The following is a 20,528-nucleotide window of genomic DNA, read 5'->3' as shown; positions in this document are numbered from 1 at the left end:
CTCTTGCTCCTTGACTATTTCACTATACATTGCTCATAATTCATGATGAAGTTTAATAGCAGTGGCCTTGATTGCAGATTGACCAGAAAGGTCACAAACTTCCCGAGTTGCTTCCTCAATTGTTGATATAACAAACCAAGACCTTTTTTTTTGGCCACTTCACACACTTTGGAACATAACAGTTGTTGTTGGTTAAATGTTCTGTTGTCTGACATTTCAGAGATACTGCTGTAGTTTTTGTTGTGTTCCTCTGCATTCTTTGTTCACTGGTTTTTCGGTGTGAGTAGACTAACTGTGGAAGAATGGTGTCAAAAATCCTTTACCTCTTGTCAAATTAAGTAGGAAAGTAACCCAATCCTGCTAACAGAGGTAAAAGAACACTGAGATGGGTTGCTGGTCTCTGACCTATGCAGAAGGAATTCTTGTAGTTGGGTATTTTACCTTTGTTTTCTGTGACAAGAAGTAAAAAACATGTACCCTTGCAATGTAAAATGCAGTTATACGTGTACCTCAGAAAATCAGTAAATCAAATTAGTCGCTTTTAGCTATACTCTCTAGACTCAGTGATCATGTTAGTGGTGTGGTTTAGAACAGGATATCTACTCCACGGCCTTCCTGAATAGATGGACAATAGGGAACAGATTCCCTATGGCTTTTTAGGCTGCTTTTTTGTATGACAAATACTCTCTGCATTTCATCAGTGCAATGCTGTATTGCTCCAGACAAGCTAAAACCAAAGTACAAATCCTGTCTTAACTATGCTCTTCTTCTCTTAACTTCTGCTCTTCTTCTTCTTCTTGGCTTAATTGCAGCTGTTTGCTGGTTATTTCTTCATCAGAGGATAGAGATGTATAGAGAGAAAATTCAGAAGTTACATCAATGCAGTGAGCAAATCATTGGAGAGAGAAATCCCACATATCTAAGCTGAATGTCCCACTGCACCTGGAAAATCCCAACTCTTGGAGTAGGGAACTTCAGGAGTGAAGCCCTTTTCTGCTTCTGAGTGAAGTCCTGATCTCCCAGCTGGCCAGCTGGGAGCCATACAGGATCCCCATTAGTACTATCATTTAATTCTATTGAATGCCTTAGAATGCCTTAGAAACCAACTCTTAAGAAAACAAGGGAGGATCATCTGTAATTCCCAAGGGACTTTTCTGTCAAAACACAAAATAGTTCAATTGATATCATCTCTGGGAATTAACATCCACACCCACTTTTCTAAAGTCTTTGAATTCCGAGCTATTTAGAGATACAGTGAAACAGAGAACCCCTAATTTTTAATTATGAGATTGGATCTTCATGTAGTAACTGGGGCACCTCTGAGTCCATTTGTTCTAGATGAGGATGCAGGTTGATAGTTCTGGGCACTGTTTTACTCCAAGTTTCCAACAGCATTGCTTGAATAATTTTACAAATAAAACTGAAGAAGTTTCCAGTATAATTTTTCTCAGGTGTAAATTGGAAAAATGCTCTGAGACATTCACCTGCCTTTTCTCTAATCAGTTACCTTTTCCCTGTTTGCCACAGAGAATTCTTTGGATGATCCTGCTGAAAAATCGCTAAGACCTGGAAAGTTGGTCTAAAATCCCAGATGCACAATAGGATTTTCTCCCTCTTCTTTTAGACCACACCAGGGGTTTCTTGTACTCGCAGTCAGGCACATTTATCATGGTTGGGGCTCATCAGTGTGGTGTAGAAACTTGACTTGTTTCAGGAAGACAGAGTTTTATGGCCAATTCCATTTATTTGGAGAGAAAAGAAAAGAAAGAAGAATCAGTATTTACTTCTAGTGAATATCTTCTTTATTCATATCTGAAATCATTATTATTGTTCAATATTAAAAGTAAAGGATCAAATATAATACAATACCTTTTTCTTCTGCCCTTTACTAACAGCTCTATAATTGAACATGAACCAATGCTGGCTTTTTTCAGTTATGAAAATAGTAAAGTAGAAGGGTTTTTTCCAAGGTGTTTCATTTTTGATCTCACATTTACTCCATTCTATAAACCATAATCACTGCATGTAACAGAATGGTCCTAGAAAGTCAAGGATATTCAGATTGTATTAACAACACTTCATTGAAATTGTTCCAAATGAGGATCTTTTCACTTAGAATTAAGTTTTCTGTACACATGAGGCTTCCAACACTGTTGAGTTTCTTTCAAAAATCTCAGACCAAAACCCACTGAATTTATTCAAGTTACTTCGGACATTACCAAAAGCAGAAATCTCCCAAAACTCTTTCAACTAAATCTGATACAGAGCAAGTCTGAAGGGAGTTTGAGTGAGTGGAAAAGGCTTATTCCTGCAGTAAGTGTGAGAGAATATGCTGCTGACCTTTTGAGAGTGAAAAGAGTTTTCACAGGTTCAGTGGGCAGCATATGAGAAATAAAATAAAACATTCAGCTGTTGTGCTTAAAATGCTCTGTAGCTTTCTAAAGTCCTGCTCTTACCAATCTCCTTAGATATATATTGTAAATGTCTGAGTAGTTTATATTAAATATGTTCAGGGTTTGGTACTGTAAAATTTTTTAAGCAAACATCAAACTCAGTAAATCAGATCATTATTAACTTATAAAAGAAATGCCCTTTTTTACTGCTGTACATGCAATGTGGTCTATCTGGACTTCAGCAAAGCCTTTGACACTGTCTCCCATAGCATACTCCTGGAAAAGCTGGCAGCCCACGGCTTGGACAGGGGCACTCTGTGCTGGGTCAGGAACTGGCTCGAGGGCCGGGCCCAGAGAGTGCTGGTGAACGGAGCTGCATCCAGCTGGCGGCCGGTCACCAGTGGTGTTCCCCAGGGGTCAGTGCTGGGCCCAATCTTTTTTAACGTCTTTATCGATGATTTAGATGAGGGGATTGAGTCCATCATCAGCAATTTTGCAGATGACACTAAGTTGGGAGGGAGTGTCGACCTGCCGGAAGGCAGGAGGGCTCTGCAGAGGGATCTGGATAGACTGGAGAGATGGGCTGACTCCAGTGGAATGAAGTTCAACAAGGTCAAGTGCCTGGTCCTGCACTTTGGCCACAACAACCCCCTGCAGCGCTACAGGCTGGGCACAGAGTGGCTGGAGAGGAACCAGGTGGAAAGGGACCTGGGGGTGCTGATCGACAGGAGGCTGAACATGAGCCAGCAGTGTGCCCAGGTGGCCAAGAAGGCCAATGGCATCCTGGCCTGCATCAGGAACAGTGTGGCCAGCAGGAGCAGGGAAGTGATCCTTCCCCTGTACTCTGCATTGGTGAGGCCACACCTTGAGTATTGTGTTCAGCTCTGGGCCCCTCAGTTCAGGAAGGATATTGAGGTGCTGGAGCGGGTCCAGAGAAGAGCAACGAGGCTGGTGAAGGGACTGGAGCACAAGTCCTATGGGGAGAGGCTGAGGGAGCTGGGGTTGTTTAGCCTGGAGAAGAGGAGGCTTAGAGGCGACCTCATCACTCTCTTCAGCTACCTGAAGGGAGGTTATAGCCAGGCAGGGGTTGGTCTCTTCTCCCAGGCAACCAACAATAGGACAAGGGGACATGGGCTCAAGCTCTGCCAGGGGAGGTTTAGGTTAGATGTTAGGAAGAAATTCTTTACAGAGAGGGTTATCAGGCATTGGAACGGCCTACCCAGAGAGGTGGTGGATTCACCATCCCTGGAGGTTTTTAAAAAGAGATTGGACGTGGCCCTTAGTGCCATGATATAGTAATTGGAGTTGGATCAGGGGTTGGACTTGATGATCATGGAGGTCTTTTCCAACCTAATCTATTCTATGATTCTATGATTCTATACAATTAGATTTTTAATACACAGAAATATATGTACAGGTAAACAACTGAAAAATACATCTCTTATTCTAGGTGATATAAATGAGGGAAAATTGTCCCTATTTCCAGTATGTGATTCCCCCCATTGCCATATGGAAAAGGTACTGAGAAAGAGGCCACAGTCTAATATTTTCCTGGTAGTACAAATTGGCACTGCAGTGCATGACGAGGAAGAGGAATCTGCTGCAATATGTACTCTCAGTGACATTTTGATTTTTGGCACTTGTTTGTGTATGTGCAAAAACATCCTGTCTAGTGATAAATAGAGTTTTGCTCATAATATAATGCTTGAATGAATAGAGCGAGGATAAATAAGTTGAAGATCTTGGCTAACTTGGCTTCAACTCTGCTCTCCTTTAGAAAAAAAAATCTTATTTGTGGCTCCATGAATATCACTGGGCTGCCTACAGCAGTACCAACATTAATATATGTCAAAATTTTGAAGGATTCAGAGATTGAAGCAATATCTGGGTAAATTACTAAGTGAATGGATAAATAATTACAAATAGTTAAGATACCACAGTTCAGCAAGTTACATCCCATCAGCTGGAACATCATAACTGATTATTTGCTTGGGTTTAGTCCACTGTGAATATTAAAGAAGTCTCTGACTTAAACCACCTTCAACTCAAGCTGAGTAACTCAGAAAGTTTCAGCTTCTCAAATGTATGGTGCAGACAAAATAGAAAAGGCATGAATAACAAAAGAAAAAGAAAGTCACACACCAGCAATATGGAAAACTAAGTAAGTAAGATAGAAATAGATTGCATTCTTACCTTTGAATGGTTAAATAGTTGGGAAAGCCGAATAGAGCTTTTTTGGTATCATTTCTTCAAGCAATTCATGGTGAAAAAAAGAATAAAAGAAAAAGTTAAAAAATTGATATTCTGCAGCCTTTGTGTTGCTGTTGCTCCTTTGCTGTAGCACATAATGCTCTCATTTTTTACATTTTTACTCCAAGCAATGGATTTCTTTTTTGGACCTTTTCTCTTATTTGAATTCAGAGTGGCCATGTTAAATTTTTGAATTCAATTTTGAACCAGAGGATAATACAATTCGATAGTCATAAGAGGACAATACATCTTGATAGTCATAGTTGCCTTTAATAATACAAAGAGCTAAAGTCAAAAGTGGAAACAATCTAGTTTAAAAATACAATGAAAGGTAACTACACCTGATTTTAATCAGTGTAAAAATAAAGTAAATTAATGTGAAAGATCCTTGATTACTTTGGTAACGTGGAGGGCAATTTTATGGCAGAAATAAAGCTTTCCTGTCCTAAATAGTATAGATGACAAATGTAATGAAAAAGTGCTGATCCACTCTTAAATTGCTTCCTAGTGAAAAACCAGTGTAGACATTGTCCATCCAAGCAGGGCCTGCACTCCCAGCTGCCATATCCATGTGTCCTTAGGTAAATCCTGTTTGGCATGGCCTTTCAACAATGGAGTATTGGGTTTGCATGGCAAGGTTTTGGTAGCAAGGGGGGCTACAGGGGTGGCTTCTGTGAGAAGCTGCTGGAACCTTCCCCCATGTCCATGGAGCCAATTCCAGATGGCTCCAGGATGGACCCACCGCTGGATAAGGCCAAGCCCATCAGAGATGGTGGTGGCACCGCTGGGATAATGTGTGTAAGAAGTGGGAAAAAACTGCTGGGCAGCAGCCTGACAGACAGTGAGAATGTGTGAGAGGAGCAGCCCTGCAGACCCCAGGGCAGAGCAGCAGGAGGGGCAGGAGTTGCTCCAGGAATGGGAGCTGAGGTTCCCCTGCAGCCCGAGGGGCAGCCCATGGTGAGGCAGCCGTGCCCCTGCACCCAGGGAGGTCCGGGGGGAACAGAGATCCACCTGCAGCCCATGGAAGACCCCACAGCAGAGCAGGGAGATGCCCAAAGGAGGCTGTGACCCCGTGGGAAGTCCGTGCTGGAGCAGGATCCTGGCAGGAGCTGTGGCTCCATGGAGAGAGGAGCACACACTGGAGCAGGTTTGCTGGGCAGGATTTGTGACCTCATGATGGAGCTGCCTGTTCCTGAAGGAGTGGGAAGGGACCTGGGCTGGAGCAGTTCATGAAGAACTGTCTCCCATGGGCGGGACCCCAGGCAGGAACAGGGGAAGAGCGTGAGGAGTCCAACCCCTGAGGAGGAAGTAGCAGCACAGACAACATGTTGGACTGACCACAGCCCCCATTGCCCATCCCCTGTGCCACTGAGAGGGAGGAGGGAGAGAATTTGGGAGTGAAGTTGAGTGCAGGAAGAAGGAAAGGGAGGGGGGAAAGGTGTTTTCAAGATTTAGTTTATTTCTCATTATGCTACTCTGATTTGATTGGTAATAAATTAAGCTGGTTTCCCACAGTTAACTGTTTTGCCCATGATGGTAACTGGTGAGTGATCTCTGCCTGCCCTGAACTCGACCCACAAGCCTTTCATTGCGTTTTCTCTCCCCTGTCCAGCTGAGGAGGGGAGTGACAGAGCACCTGAGGTCCAACCAGGGTCAAGACACCACAAAGAATAATAAAAATTTGCATTAGAAACCAAGTCCCTCCCCAGCCCAATTTGCTATCCAGCAAGAAACTGAAGCTGAAATACAACCAAATACATGCGGATGTATTTTATTGTGACTGGTTCTGTATGTATTTTAAATAACTGAAACTACTGGAACTCTTTGCATGATTAAAGAGAGATACCTGGCAAGGCGCAGAATTGCATCTTGTGCTATCAGTGCCAGTGATGGAAATGAATATGAAGCAGTTTGTACCTGCTTCTTCACATCCCCAGTTCTAGGGCTGGTTCAGTGGGTTCAGTGATTACAGAAAAATACAACGTTGCTGCACCTGGAGTGTTTATTTTCTTGCTCATTACCTTTCCGTGCTCTTACAGGACAGGTTTAAGGTGTTTAGCAATTGTTTTGATGGTGTAAGAGTAGCTTAGCAGACCTGAAATCCTGGACAATAATGTTTATCTGCACAGCAGTTTCACTGTTATTACGTTCTCCGCGCAGTTCGAGGATGATTCACAGTTCATTGATTTTGGTATTTAAAATGTATTCATTCATATAAATGCTCTTCAGACAGTTCACATTGATCTTAATACAATCTTAAGTTCTTTATGGCACTCAGTGAAGTCAGGGTGCTCAAGGAACTTAATAAACAGGAAAAAAAAAGAAAAAATTAATTACCTGGTTGCTTCCACAGCCTTTCATGAAACCTTCTTTTCAATGCTTTGGTGGAGACAGAGCACTTGAAGCATAAAGGTAAAGGCTGTCAAATCAAAGGTTTGGTAATTGGCAGCTATGGTAATATACAGCCTTTTTATTTTCCTTTTCAAGCTGTCTGCTCCATCCGGCTCAGGAATGGCATATTTAACGCATTCCCAGCCTTGAAGAGTTTGTTGTATTAACTATGCCCATGCAAAACAAGTTATAATACATCATTACAGCCTCTTTCATTTCAGTAATACCTTTTTCAACAATCATCAGGGCCAGCTAAGTTTAAATAATAAACTAGACACATCTAGAGGATCAGAGAGTCAACCAGAGACCTAAAACAGCCTCTGGAAGGGCCTTGCTCTTTTTTTCTATTATCTGAAGGATAGTCAAAGTGTCTCAGCTAAGTGGGGTGGAATTGGGTCTAAGCTTTTCTTGTCATAGTTCTAAATAGGAAAAATATCTGAAGTTGCTGAATTTATAGTAGGCTAAAAGCATGGTGAATTACCTCATGGTTTCTATCAACTAAGAGCATGAATGTGGACCTTGCTGTGCCAGGAATACTAATTGATAGTGACCCGACTCTGTATTTGATAGGAAAGTCAATCAAAATAATTAAATAGTGTAGTATCTGGTGATTGAGTGCACTTAGAACTTGTATTGTTTCACAGATCCACACTTATGCAGTGGCACTAAAATGCAGGCTTAAGCAAGTAATGTCTATTTCTTCCCATGTTTTAAAAATCAGTTTTGGGTAAAGTCATAGTATTTCCGATTTGCAGTGCTAAATTCAATTTTATCCAGATTGCATCTACCTTTGTGGAATTTGCTTATCTCTGTACTTATTTGACATAATCATGTCTTCCCATGGTACAGGCTGGCACTCTCCCTGCTGAATTGTGACACAGTATTGCTTTCTGACTGCTGATGATACAGTGCTGTATTTATGCAAGACTTGAAATATACCACAGAAACTATTAGGCTCATCATGGAAGGATTATACATGATATATATCACTATTTCTTTTAAACAGATAACTGTAATGCTCTTTTGATGCATATTTAATGTAGCAATAGATTACATTTGTACTCCTGTATTGATATCAGCACCCAAACCAATGTGCTGAACTGTGTTTTACAAATAAAGGAGAAAAAGTTTTCTCTGGTTATGTCTGAATCCCTCCTCAGAAAACAGGGCACTTTACAACATCCAATTATTATCTCATCAAATTTTATTGAAAGAGTAATTAACAGAGACTAAATAAGTTTTATTTTTGCTGATTATATCTGCCAAAATCTTTTCCAGAACTCAAAGACCTGCTTCACAGTTTGATTGCCATTTCATGACATCCAGCCCCCTTCAGTGCTATCTGTGAAAAAATAAGATGTATGTTGCATCTGAAGCCTTAGGACAAATTCCCATCATGATAATCACAAAATGAAAGGGCAATCTGAAAAGCCACTTATTTCAAATACAGGAAGATGGCACTTGCTGAACTTAATATTATTTACTAGTCTTTAAGGTCTGTAATTTCCACTCATGTTAATGCATTCTAATTATCATCCTGCTTAGCTTTTGTTTCTGGTGAAGATTAAAGTGGTCTGTTTGATGTGTGCAAAGAAGTGACTACAGAAAATGGTGACTTAATTGGAAGATGTCAGCTCAGAAGAACGTTTTTGACACGAGGGCTGTAAGGCTGTTAACAAACAGACTCACTCATTTGTCTCATCATGAAATGAAAATAAAAATCACAACACTATGGTAAAATCTTGACTAGGAAATGCCTGCAAGACTCTTTGAAGCCTTGGGTTCTTTTCTTTCCTGAGCTTTGGCACTGTGTTATATGCAAACCACGTTCCCCAGAACTGTGAAGGGAAATAGGTTCCATGCAGAACAGATGGATCAGGGCTAATGCGGGGATGTGCACTGGAGATGAGAACAGTTTAATACCACAAGGGGAGACTGGAGGAAAATTGGAAGGATGGGGGTATTTGAACTAATTCATGAATCATTTCCAACTGATAGTTGTGCCTTCAGGCACAGTGAATAATATCAAGGAAGCATATTTAAAATTTATAAGTTTGTTTTAATGTAGATTAGAATTAAAAGCCGTACTTTTGGATGATTAAAAAAATATCCTGTATTCCCCCATCCCAAAATGTACCTTTGTGATTTAAATATCACCGATGAGCTTAATTATGTGCACTGTGCCACGAATTGCTGTTTGGAAAACCATGGCAGATTCATGGACTTGGCCAAAGCTTTTGGGAATGCATTTTTTGGAAGAACTGTATGAGCTGGGAGAACATGCTCTTCCACTTGAATCCAAACTACAGAGATGCAACTCTGGAGACATGATCTGATTGCTAGATCTCATTCAGATGTCTCTCTAGGTCTCCTCTGTCTTCATCTTATCCAAATAGCCTTCAGTCTTATGAGGTTCAGACTGCCCAGAGCTGTGCCAGAGTGAGCAAATGTAGATCCGAAGATCTTTGAATGAGATCTTCAGGCATATGTTGCAGAATGAGGCTTTCACCAGAGACATTTCACATCACTGTTATGGTGGATATCTATCTTACTGTAGGGCAGGCAACCACACAGAAATAAAGAGGTCCACCTGAGAACTGAAATAAAACCCTCATAAAACCATCGGGATCTGAAAAAAAATGAAAATATTCGAGTGGTATGTAGCTTCCCAGAGTTTTGTTTATGGATGGAAAAGTACAATTCCATGTGTTAGGGCATTAAAGATTCTGCATTTTGCAAAGCTCAAAGTATATGGATGAACCTGATTACCTGTATTCATTTGGACCTGCTTAATAAGAAAAAAAAATAAACTGTGAGGAAAGGAAATGTATAGACAATTGTCTGGGTGCTCTGCATTCTCTACATGACTTCTCAGGAGATAATTTTCAAGCTATAGAGGAGGATGTGAAACACTTGACAGTGAGGACAGATTCTGAGAAAAATCTAAAGAAGGTGGGTAGTTCAGATTGCCAGTAAGGAAATAATCTACACGTGTTTCTGTTCACCAGCACAGAAGATGATGCATTATTCTTCTTGTATACAATTCTTTCGTTCCAGGCAGGGCTCAATAGGAACAGAGAAAGTTATGACTCTAATGGCTTACTTGCCTAAAACTTGATTCTCATCTGCTTATTTCATTGCAGGTTGCAAATCTGGCCTGTTCAATCTCAAATAATGAAGAAGGTGTGAAGTTAGTGCGTATGGCAGCCACACAGATTGATAGTCTGTGCCCACAGGTAAGTAAGATTCCTACTGAAATGTACCTGAGAATTCTTTTAGTGTTTAAAAGCATCAGTTAGCTGAGACAGGGAAAACAGCCTGGGTGAAGATTATAACCTTGTCTTTGTCATGACATTGTTGCCTGATTTCCATGACCTGTGAAAAATTCCTTCATACCTTGAGACCCACATATCAAGTGGGGTGTGATGCTGCGTTTTTAACACAGCCCATAAACTATTTGTTCTTTTTGTTGTGAAAAAACTTTCACTTCTCCTAACAACTGGGTTTGAATAACAGGTAATAAATGCTGCACTCACGTTGGCTGCCAGACCCCAGAGCAAAGTAGCCCAGGACAACATGGATGTGTTTAAAGATCAGTGGGAGAAGCAGGTGCGAGTCCTCACTGAAGCTGTTGATGACATCACTTCGGTGGATGATTTCCTCTCTGTTTCAGGTACTGGGATCAAGGCACTCTTCTAAAAATATACTCCTAAATTGAAGTAATGGGTCAGAGTGGATAAAAGCTATAATTACTAAAGCATCATTAATCCATTAGTCTGTGTCTATGGGAATGCTGATCTTCTGCACTCAGTGGGAGCAGCCACACCATGTCAATTAATCCCTGGTAGCAATGGTTGACTTTTCACCTCCCAGAAAATAGCATCCTATTTGCACTTCTATTTCTAGAGAAGTTTTGTTTCAACTCAGTTACAAAGGGGATTTTAGCCACCTTTTAAAAAGGTGTTCCAGACCTGTGACAGGCTGACAGTATTTGTAGGAATTGTTAGAATCGTTGTGCAGTTGCAGGCAAGAGGAGGAAAGATGAACTTTATAGAATCATAGATTCACAGGATGGTTTGGGTTGGAAGAGACCTTAAAGATCATCTAGTTCCAATGCCCTGCCATAGACAGGGACATCTTTCCCTAGACCAGGTTTCTCCAAGCCCTGTCCAACCTGGCCTTGACACTTTCCTTGCTTTATTCTGTAGCTTTGCTCAGTGTGTCTGTACAGTGGGGCAGATGTACCATAGAGTCCTTGCCCCCTGACCATCTGTACCAGGTTACCAGGCCCTGAAGAGGGATAGGAAGAAGGGAAATAGGCAGAGGCTGCATATGTTAGTGGTCGACCTGACAGTGTTAGTTGTTGGACTCAATGATCTTAGAGACCTTTTCCAGCCTTAATGACTCCATGATTCTATGATTCTTGTCTGGGTATGTTGTCAGACATGGCCAGTGTCTGAGAGAGCTGGGAGGCACTTCTGGGTCTCAGAGTTATTGGTGTAACAATAAAACCAGAGAGAAGTAGTAAAGTAATACAGGAAAACGCAAATCTTTACACTTCTCAGACCTCACTGGGGAGGCTTTCAATGCAAAGCAAGCTCTGCTGTGGAAAAAGGCAAAGTATCTTAGTCCTCACATAAAGAAGGGATGGAGAAGAGAAGGACATTGACTCTTTGGGTCACAGTCTTTTCTCCATCCTCCTTGTAAAGTGCTACAACTCGTGGCAGAGTGGATTGTTGTGATGCAGTCATACACAACAAACACAGTAATTACAGATTGCTCCGTGTCCTGGGGTAATTGCCTGCTGCAGAAAACTCATTTTCCTATTTCAGTTTGAAAGGGGAATTTCATTGTTGTGCATAAGGACACAGAGTGTGCCAAGAGTGCTTGGCTTACCTGAATGTCTCAGAAGAGGCAAACTTCATGAGACAGTCTGGCCAAAATGTTATGTTTCAATCTACATTACTTTCCTTGATGTTACCTAAATTTTTTAATAGAATTTTGTGTGATTTGAAGGGAAAAAATATTTATTCTTTTAAAAAATCCCTAGTTTTCCTTTTCCCCCTGACCTTTATTTTGTTTGGCTGTATCCTACTAGTATTATTAACAGGAAAATGGTTTGACTTAGTTAATTACATTCCACTGTTCAACAGCCCTGTTAGAGTGCTTACTGCAAGCCATGACAAGGAAATGAAAATGAACTGTCAGAATAAAAGGGTACTTCAGAACCTGGGAGCACATTGGTTTTTATTTGAGGTTTGAGACCGACAGACACTTTTCAGCAGACCTGGTTCTACAGTGAAAGGGCAAACCAGGCTGTAAACTGCTGGCCCAGTCCACAAGCCAAAGAGCTAGCAAACTTTCTCAAATAGCCATTTTCTGATTTGCTTGAGAACTTTGTTTACTCCAAGTACTTGTATCCATAAACCAGAAGTCAGTTGAATGGATGATGGGGGTTTTCATTTCTTTTTCTCAAATCATTTTTCCTTCTAACTTCGTCTTGACTTAGATCCAAACTTTCCAAGGTGGTTGGGAAGTATAATTTCAATTAAGTTTTTGTTGGTTTTTTTTTTTCCTAATGCTGTCCATAAATAAACACGACATGTATCCAGAAATCCTGATGCTTGCTTACTCTAGGCTTGGAAGCCTCAGCTTACACAGGGTAGTTTTATTTTTAGATGTTAAACCAATGAACCATTCTAAATGCTACTGTCTGATTAAATGTAACTCCTGAAATGACACCTCCTCCTCTTCATACTGAGTGTCACGTTTGATGGCATGTTTTAATAATAGGCTACCAAAACAAAGCTGACCGTGGTTTTAAAAAGTTATTTTATATTCCAAATGCAGTGTCTGTTCAAATGCATGTAGCACTTCTTGTTGGGCAAAATTTGGTTATGACACCATAAAAGCAATTGATGATGTTTGTGAGAACAAAATAGCGGAGAAAAATTTCAACAAAGCAATGCTTTTTAATTCTATATAGGGAGTTTTTTAAACAAAGGATTTTGCCTTGCAAGTTACTCAGATTCACATCTCAGGGGACTTTCAGTTTCCATCCATAGTTGTTAAAGTGTAAAATTCAACATCATGTAATACATTTCTGAAACTCTCAAATAATCCAACCTTGGGATTTTTAACACTGAAGATTAGTGAGTCATTCTTTTTAGTGGCCAAGGATAATTAACAAAAAGCAGTTGGTGAACTGATTAATTCTGTTTTACTACTACTACAAGGAACAACATTTCATTTTCAGTTTAGAGGTGTCTGTAACAGAAAAGCAAGTTGGTTTTTAGAGTTGCTGAGTGTCTCAGACTGAGTTTGGTCAAATATGAAATTCAGTCATAGTCTTATTGAAATTACTTTGACTCTCCTGGCTGCTGGCAAATAGTGCCTGACCTAATCAAAATCTGCTTCATCCTTTCACATTATTTATATGAGAATACTACATAAATTATGATACTGCAGCACATGATTCTGAGCCAAAAAAAATAGTGCAGCTCCCAAGAATCCAATGAAGCTGGTCAATATTACCTCATCTGAGCAGACTCACTGTTGTTAACTCTTATTTCAGAATATGCACAGTCACATATAATTATAGTGTGTGTCATGTAAAGTTCAGAGCTTATTTTTGGCATAGATGGAGTGCAGGAGACAAACTGCTTGTGCCCAGGCTCCCTGCTATCTACAAAGGCCATTTGCTGTTGTGTTTTCAAAATTATTTATTTTCTTTTCTGACTTATTTAGGCACAAATGAACCAAACCTATTAAATTTCATGGGAGTGTGTAAATTCATCTTCAGACTGTTTATTAGAGAATCTGCATAATGTTTGACCACTTTCCTTTTTGCACTGATTTTTATTACACCAAAATTCAGTGTGATGGTTGAAATTAATGTGACTGGTTTGAAAAGAATTGCAGGTTGGGACTCATGCTATAGGTAAGATGATGTAGTCCAATCCCTGTTCAAGATAATTATCACACTTGGGAATTTTACTATTATGTGGCATAATATCACAGAAGAGAATTTGCTTTGCAGACCTGGATAAAGACAGATATCAATTTTTTAACACACTGACATTTGCTGTTTGCCCAAATCTGTAAGCTTTGCTACGAGGAAGAAGGAAATGAAATGAGCTGTATTTTTTTTCCCCTCCGTTCCAGAAAACCATATTCTGGAAGATGTGAATAAGTGTGTGATTGCTCTCCAAGAGGGGGATGTGGATACACTGGACAGGACCGCAGGTGCCATCCGAGGCCGTGCAGCCAGAGTTATTCACATCATTAATGCAGAGATGGAAAACTATGAAACTGGAGTTTATACTGAGAAGGTGCTGGAAGCTACCAAACTGCTCTCTGAGACAGGTAAGCTTATTAGAATTATTGATTTATTGAAATATTCATTATTTGGTCACATAAAAATTTCAGTTAATTCTCTGAGATCTGTAACTCAGAGGGAAATCTGTGCTTAAAAACAAGATATAAACAAATAAATTCATGACCACGGATGGTTTTTTTATTCTCTGCTCAATTCTGTTACAGAAGTCATACTGAGAAGAGATTCTGTAACCCATCAAGACTGGGCTGCTTCATCAAAGTTTCTAGATTTGAATAAATAATGCACAGTCTTTTCTTCTGAGTCAGTTGATTATGTATTGTGTGTCTCTGGAAAATCATTACAAACATTACTCTGTGGTCTGTGCAGGTGAATGTACTTGTTGATGACTGAAATTATGTTTCTAAACAGAACAATTTTTCACTGAAAAATACATATGAGCAACTGAAAATGTATTATCTGATTGAAAAAATATAAAAGTCTGCTAGATTATATAAAATATGTAGATTATATAAAAAATATAAAAGTTTGCTGGATTGATAGACTGGGAAGAAAAAAATCCTCTTTTTTTTTTTTTTTTTTTTCCAACCTGTTTTTACCTTGACAGAGCAGGGATTGGATTCATCTAAATGTAGGTTGTTGCATCTAAGCTGGTCATTTTAAACGCCTTTATACTCAGTACTGTCTGTTGCTATGTGCATCTCAATAATTCAGTGCAGTCAAGTGCTCTCATCTTGAAGCAGTGGTCTATATTTTTTCTCGTGAATCATGCTTTAGATTTTATTGCCTTCACAGACTAGGTCTCCACTCACTGACCAGGTGACCAGGTATGACACAGATTCACGTATTATGGATGTCTGAAAATGTCTGAGCTGATCCTCCCCCACCTGATTGCACTTGCTCATCTGGGATTTAAAATCATCAAGATCATTTTAGAGGGAACAAATGAAAATTTCAGGATGCAGCAAATGTAGCTTTTGGACAGAAAAACCAGTCATTTCCCTATGAGATGGAAAAGCAAAAACTTTTGTGCCTCTGGCAGTCTTTGTTTTCACTTTGAGAACAGGAATCAACAAAATAAGCTGAAAATATATGTTGGGATTATTTAATATTATTGTGTTACTGTTCTGCCCAGTGTAATATCTTTTAGCCCTAATAGAGACCCCAATTCTTATTTGAACAGATAAATCCCAATGACCAAAATCAAGAATTTCTTCTTTTTCTGGCCTTCCAGTAGGATTTATTAGAAATTGTAGCTGAAGTGTGGATTCTTGAGATTGTGATTATGACTAGAAAGTTGTACCTTGAACACATGCAACACTGGTTGATCCACAATATCCTGTAGAATTAACTTTCACAGACTCTTTCCTGTGAGCTGCAGAGAGAAAATTTGGGGAGAGGTCAAAAATCAGTGATATAATTTTCAACCTATGGTACACACTCCACTGGGCCCTACAAAGCCATTTCTTAAGCATCATTCTTGTTCTCTTTACATCTGGCTGACCTTAAAAATATCCATAATGCCCTTTTGCCTTAAAAATGCCCAAAATGCCTTTTCGCTTTAACTTGAAGATAATGCAGTGAGGTTTGCTTCTTTTTTTCTTAAAGTTTAGTGATTTGAGTTGTGTGTGTTTTAGGTGGGAGGTGTAAGAGTGAGTCCAAGAGTTGTTCTCATTAATCACTTTAGTTTTTACTACCCAACAACAAATCAGTGGAATAAGTACTGTAAATGTGGCTAATTTCTAGAAGTGTATGAACTGGTGTTACGAATTCACAGGAGGAAAATAATCTTTTCAGTCTGACATGGTAAAATAGTTTGTTGCACTCTTGTGTTAAAGTTGTCTTTTGATCAAGGAGGGATTTTGCAGAATTCTTCCTATCACTAAGACTTCTTCATTAAGCAAAACAAAATGTCTGTTCAGGCTTTTTATTCAGCTAAAATTTCTGACCTAATGTTCCATAAAATTTTTTGTTAAAAATTTTTCAACAGAGTAACTGGCAGGTATAAAGTGCCATTATACAGATCAATAATAGGCCCAATAAATACTTATATTCCATATTTATTTTACTTTTTAATATAATTTGAATTATAACTAAGTGCTATAAACTATGGACTAAGTACATATTGATGACATCAACTTGTTAATGCTGAGATTCAATACTTAAAAACAAGTCCCTGTTCCTCAAATTTATTACTTATTTTGTATTTTGTCAAATCAAAGTAAACCTGAGAGTATTAAAAAAAAAAATTAAAAAATTGTGTTTTCAATGCTGAGAACTTTAAATCATGTACAAATTGTGCAGCAGAAGTTCAGGAGACAAAATGGGCCCAAATTCAATGGAGCTGATGAAGCTTTAACAATTTATGCCAGGCATGAATGTGGATCATTAATATTACAGCACAATTTCTATCTGCAGCTTTTCAGGCCATTTACAAAGGCATTGATTATTATTCCTCTGTGATTAAAAAGGTAGAATTTACTGACTCAATTCGTTGCCCTAAAATGCAGTGGTTAAAATGGTATTTAGATACCCCTGTGCCATTCTGTGCCCCATATACCCTCTCCCAGAGAACAGATCCCTGCCTACATATACACTGGGGTAGAGGATATTGAGACCTTGAGGGGCTGGAGCGTGTCCAGGGAAGGGAATGGAGCTGGGGAAGGGGCTGAAGCAGCAGGAGGGGCTGAGGGAACTGGGGAGGCTCAGCCTGGAGAAAAGGAGCCTCAGGGGGGACCTTCTCACTCTCTCCAATTCCCAGACAGGAGGGGGGAGCCAGGGGGAGTTGGGCTCTGCTCCCAGGGAACAAAGGATGAGAGGAAGCGGCCTCAAGTTGCACCGGGGGAGATTTAAATTAGATATTAGGGACGTTTTTTTCATAGAAATAGTTGTTAATGATTGGAACAGGCTGCCCAGGGCAGTGGTGGATTCACCATCCCTGGAAGTGTTCAAAAAATGTGTGGATGTGGCACTTGGGGACATGATTTAGTGCTGGCATTGGCAGTGCTGGGGGAACAGTTGGACTTGATGATCTTAGAGATATTTTCCAACCTCAACAGTTCTATGATATGGGTACCTATGAATACATACATCTATTTCTACATTCTTTCTATTCATCACCTCGGGATCCTGCACAGATTTTATCAAACACTCAAGAATGATACGAGTGATTTATTTGGATTCAGGTTCCACCCACAGATGTGTGTATCAAACTCTCTGTGACAAGCACAATCATGAACACCTCACCACTTCTATCTTTGTTCCTTTTTTGTTTTGTTTTGTTTTTTCAATTGACCTTTATTCATTTTTAAATGAAGTGTTTTTGGAAGCTGGGAAAAATTCAGTTAAATGACAATGGAAGGGAAATAAGCACATTACCTTTTTCTTATTATTTTAGCTCAGGAAAGGAAAGCCTCTGTTAAACCTCTTTTTCAGGTGATTTTAATTTGTTATATCAGTATTGGGTTGGATCCACAGTGGAGAAATATGGATACACAATTTTGGAAAGAGAAACACCTTGATAATGGTTTTTTTAGAGGAGAGAAAGTTAATCTGTAATGAAAATTATACTGGTGGGTTCTTAGAAATTGAAACCGCAAATGTTACGTTAAAACCAGTTGCAGCTCCAAGTTTTATTTGCTTGTTGTGTTAATTTACAGGTTTTGGAAAATATGGGGTGTGGTTTTTTTAGTGTTTTAGTGCTTTCTGGCCTGCCCTTGACTAAGAACTGCCTTTAAAACCAAGTACTTGGTAGAGGTTAGACTCTTATCTCTGACAGCAGTATTAGGGAGTGAGAGATTGGTTAATGTCTTTCTAAAATTGGGTACTTTCGTTTTCCTTTAAAAACCAAAATAAAAGCTTAATTGTCTCATGATGACTTCCTTATAAATCCAGGATGAAACCTATAAAACCACAGAGTCTACAGGGCTCGCTGGGAACAAGCACAAAACTCATAGATTTTAGTGGGTGTTAATTGTGTGCAGGAGTAAACCAGAGCTTCAGGCTCTCATTGTTTGTTTGTTTGCTGGCTTTTTGGGGCACTGTGAAGTTTTACTAATATCTGTAGCTTGGTTTCCTAAATAACATGACCCAGGGGCTCCCTCAGGGCATCTGGCACCTGAATGAGTATGGGGTGGCCTGAGGCCAGGCTGGGATGTCAGGCTGTGGATGGGAGTCAGGATCAGGCTGAAGAAGGGAAACTAGGGTCAGATACAGCCCTGATGCCCTCTGTTGAATGTTATATTGGCATTCAGATTTGTAGAGAACTGTGAAATTATACTGTTACAGGTGGTCCATGCTGAAGAAAAAAAAAAAAAAAGGAAAGAAGAGTGGAAAGGAAAAAGGATTAAAAAGAAAAGGTTAAGATCAAGGATAAAGGCAAAAAGAAAGGGAAAGGAGTAAGAGAAAACAGAGCACAATTTCTGTTTGAATATTGATATCTCTCCTATTGCTCAGCACCCTTTTGTCGAGTGACCAAGTCCAGCTGAGACTGTCCAATTGCCTTTAATAAAGAGGAGATTGAAGTCTACTCAGCAATTATTTGAGAAGCTGTAAAAACTGAAGGGAAGAAGCCTAAGTTTCTAAATAAGTAAGAAGAATTGACTCTAGAAAGAAATCAAGCAGCAGACAATGAGGCTAAATGTTATTTTTCAAGATTCCTGAGGTTCAGGAAGGAGAAAAAGCTGTGACATTCTTTAAAGGTCAGAGGGTTGAACTTAAATTGGGAAAACTGGAGTAGACTTTGCAGGGTTGTAATGAAAAGAGGTAAATGGGAAATGAAGGAGAAAAGAGCAGAACAAGTTAAGACCAGAAATACCTGGAAAGGGCTGTGAAAAGTTTCCAACAATTTTTGGTTTTCTTCAGTTTACACTGGGATGTCTGGAAACCATCCTGGAACAGCAAGTGCCATAGTACTTGGGTTACTCCTGTGAAGGACACTGGAAATATGAAATCGTCTGATTCACACCAAAAATTTTGAGTTTCAGCTTTTAGCATGTTATAAAAATATCCCAGTAACTTTGTAACTGGCTGTTTTTAAGTAGGTCACTCTGACTTGTGTTTTGACACAAATTTTTTATTTTGTCTTTATCGGAACGGACTAAAGTTGAAAATCAGCACTACTGGCAATTCAGCAATAACCCTGTGAGAGTTTTATCAGTGTGAGTAGGACAAACTTTAAAGATATTTATCACTAGGAAAAGGCAGCTCAATGGTGTTATCAAAGCTAATATTAAAACGTAGGAAAGATGGATTTTTCAGCAGTGATATGAAGGGAAACAAAATGTAGAAGCAAGAAGATGAATTTAAGCATAGCTGTCATCAAAAAAAACCCATGTATTGAATCTGAGAGAGAGCTGAAAATTGCAAAATAGAGCCTATTTAAAAAATAAATGATGTTAAATTCATGTTTTATGGGAGCTCGGATAGTTATAGTACAACTTATGGGTACCATCATCCTGAGAACATGAGATCATTTATCCTGGAATTTTGATGAAATTATGACTTTTATTCTGCAAAGTACTCTAGCATTTTCTTTAAAGTTTTGCTAAACTGAAATGTAAAGGTCAAGGTATTACCAACAAAAAAAAAAAAAATGATGCATTATTAAAGAAAAGGTATTTTACAAAAGGAGCAGAGAATACCCAAGATTGTGCTCCACTTGTGCTTGGTTTGATCCACAGATTTTTAACCAGAGAGACTGTGATCAAGATACAGAGGAATACAGTAAGGAATCACAGCAAATGCATTATAAAACAATTAAATGAGACACATAAGAGATGAATAGATCGCCACTGTGGCTGAAAGCTGAAACACTATTTCTTTTTCTCTGCATTTTTAGAGTTTAAAAATAGAATACTGTACTAAAGGAAAACACAACATAATTGATTTAGATTTTCTAAGGCTTTTCATAAAGTCCTGCACACACAGCTGTTTGGAAAATGGTTAACCATGGAGTTAGTGTTAAGGCTTTTGATGGATTAAGAGCTGGTTACAAGGCATAAGCAAAGCATAAATGTCCATTTCTCAGCAGGCAGAAAGATAAATCCCGTGATGCTTCAGGGGTCAGTGCTGGGGTTGGTGTACAAGGTATTAATTAACAGGTGAATAGGCAGAAGAAAAATTTGCCACAAGGAAAATACTGGTTTACCTGGTAGGAA

General features: G+C 39.3%; 1 protein-coding gene across 3 annotated transcripts in view; it reads left to right on the top strand.

Moving 5' to 3' along the window:
• Nucleotides 1-20,528, top strand: part of CTNNA2 (catenin alpha 2) — a 407,233-nt gene that overhangs the window by 332,168 nt on the left and 54,537 nt on the right. For all 3 annotated transcript variants that reach the window (XM_039383431.1, XM_039383432.1, XM_027729292.2), the window contains 3 exons: nucleotides 10,178-10,270; nucleotides 10,551-10,707; nucleotides 14,199-14,399. In XM_039383431.1, coding sequence (XP_039239365.1) covers nucleotides 10,178-10,270; nucleotides 10,551-10,707; nucleotides 14,199-14,399 — 451 coding nt within the window. The remainder of the gene's footprint in view (nucleotides 1-10,177; nucleotides 10,271-10,550; nucleotides 10,708-14,198; nucleotides 14,400-20,528) is intronic.

This window comes from Pipra filicauda, unplaced genomic scaffold (genome assembly GCF_003945595.2).
Source record: "Pipra filicauda isolate LSUMZ 115617 unplaced genomic scaffold, ASM394559v2 scaffold30_size5312502_pilon, whole genome shotgun sequence".
NCBI lineage: Eukaryota > Metazoa > Chordata > Aves > Passeriformes > Pipridae > Pipra > Pipra filicauda.
The sequence above is the reverse complement of the archived record's forward strand: the minus strand, read 5'-3'. Positions and strand labels throughout refer to the sequence as shown.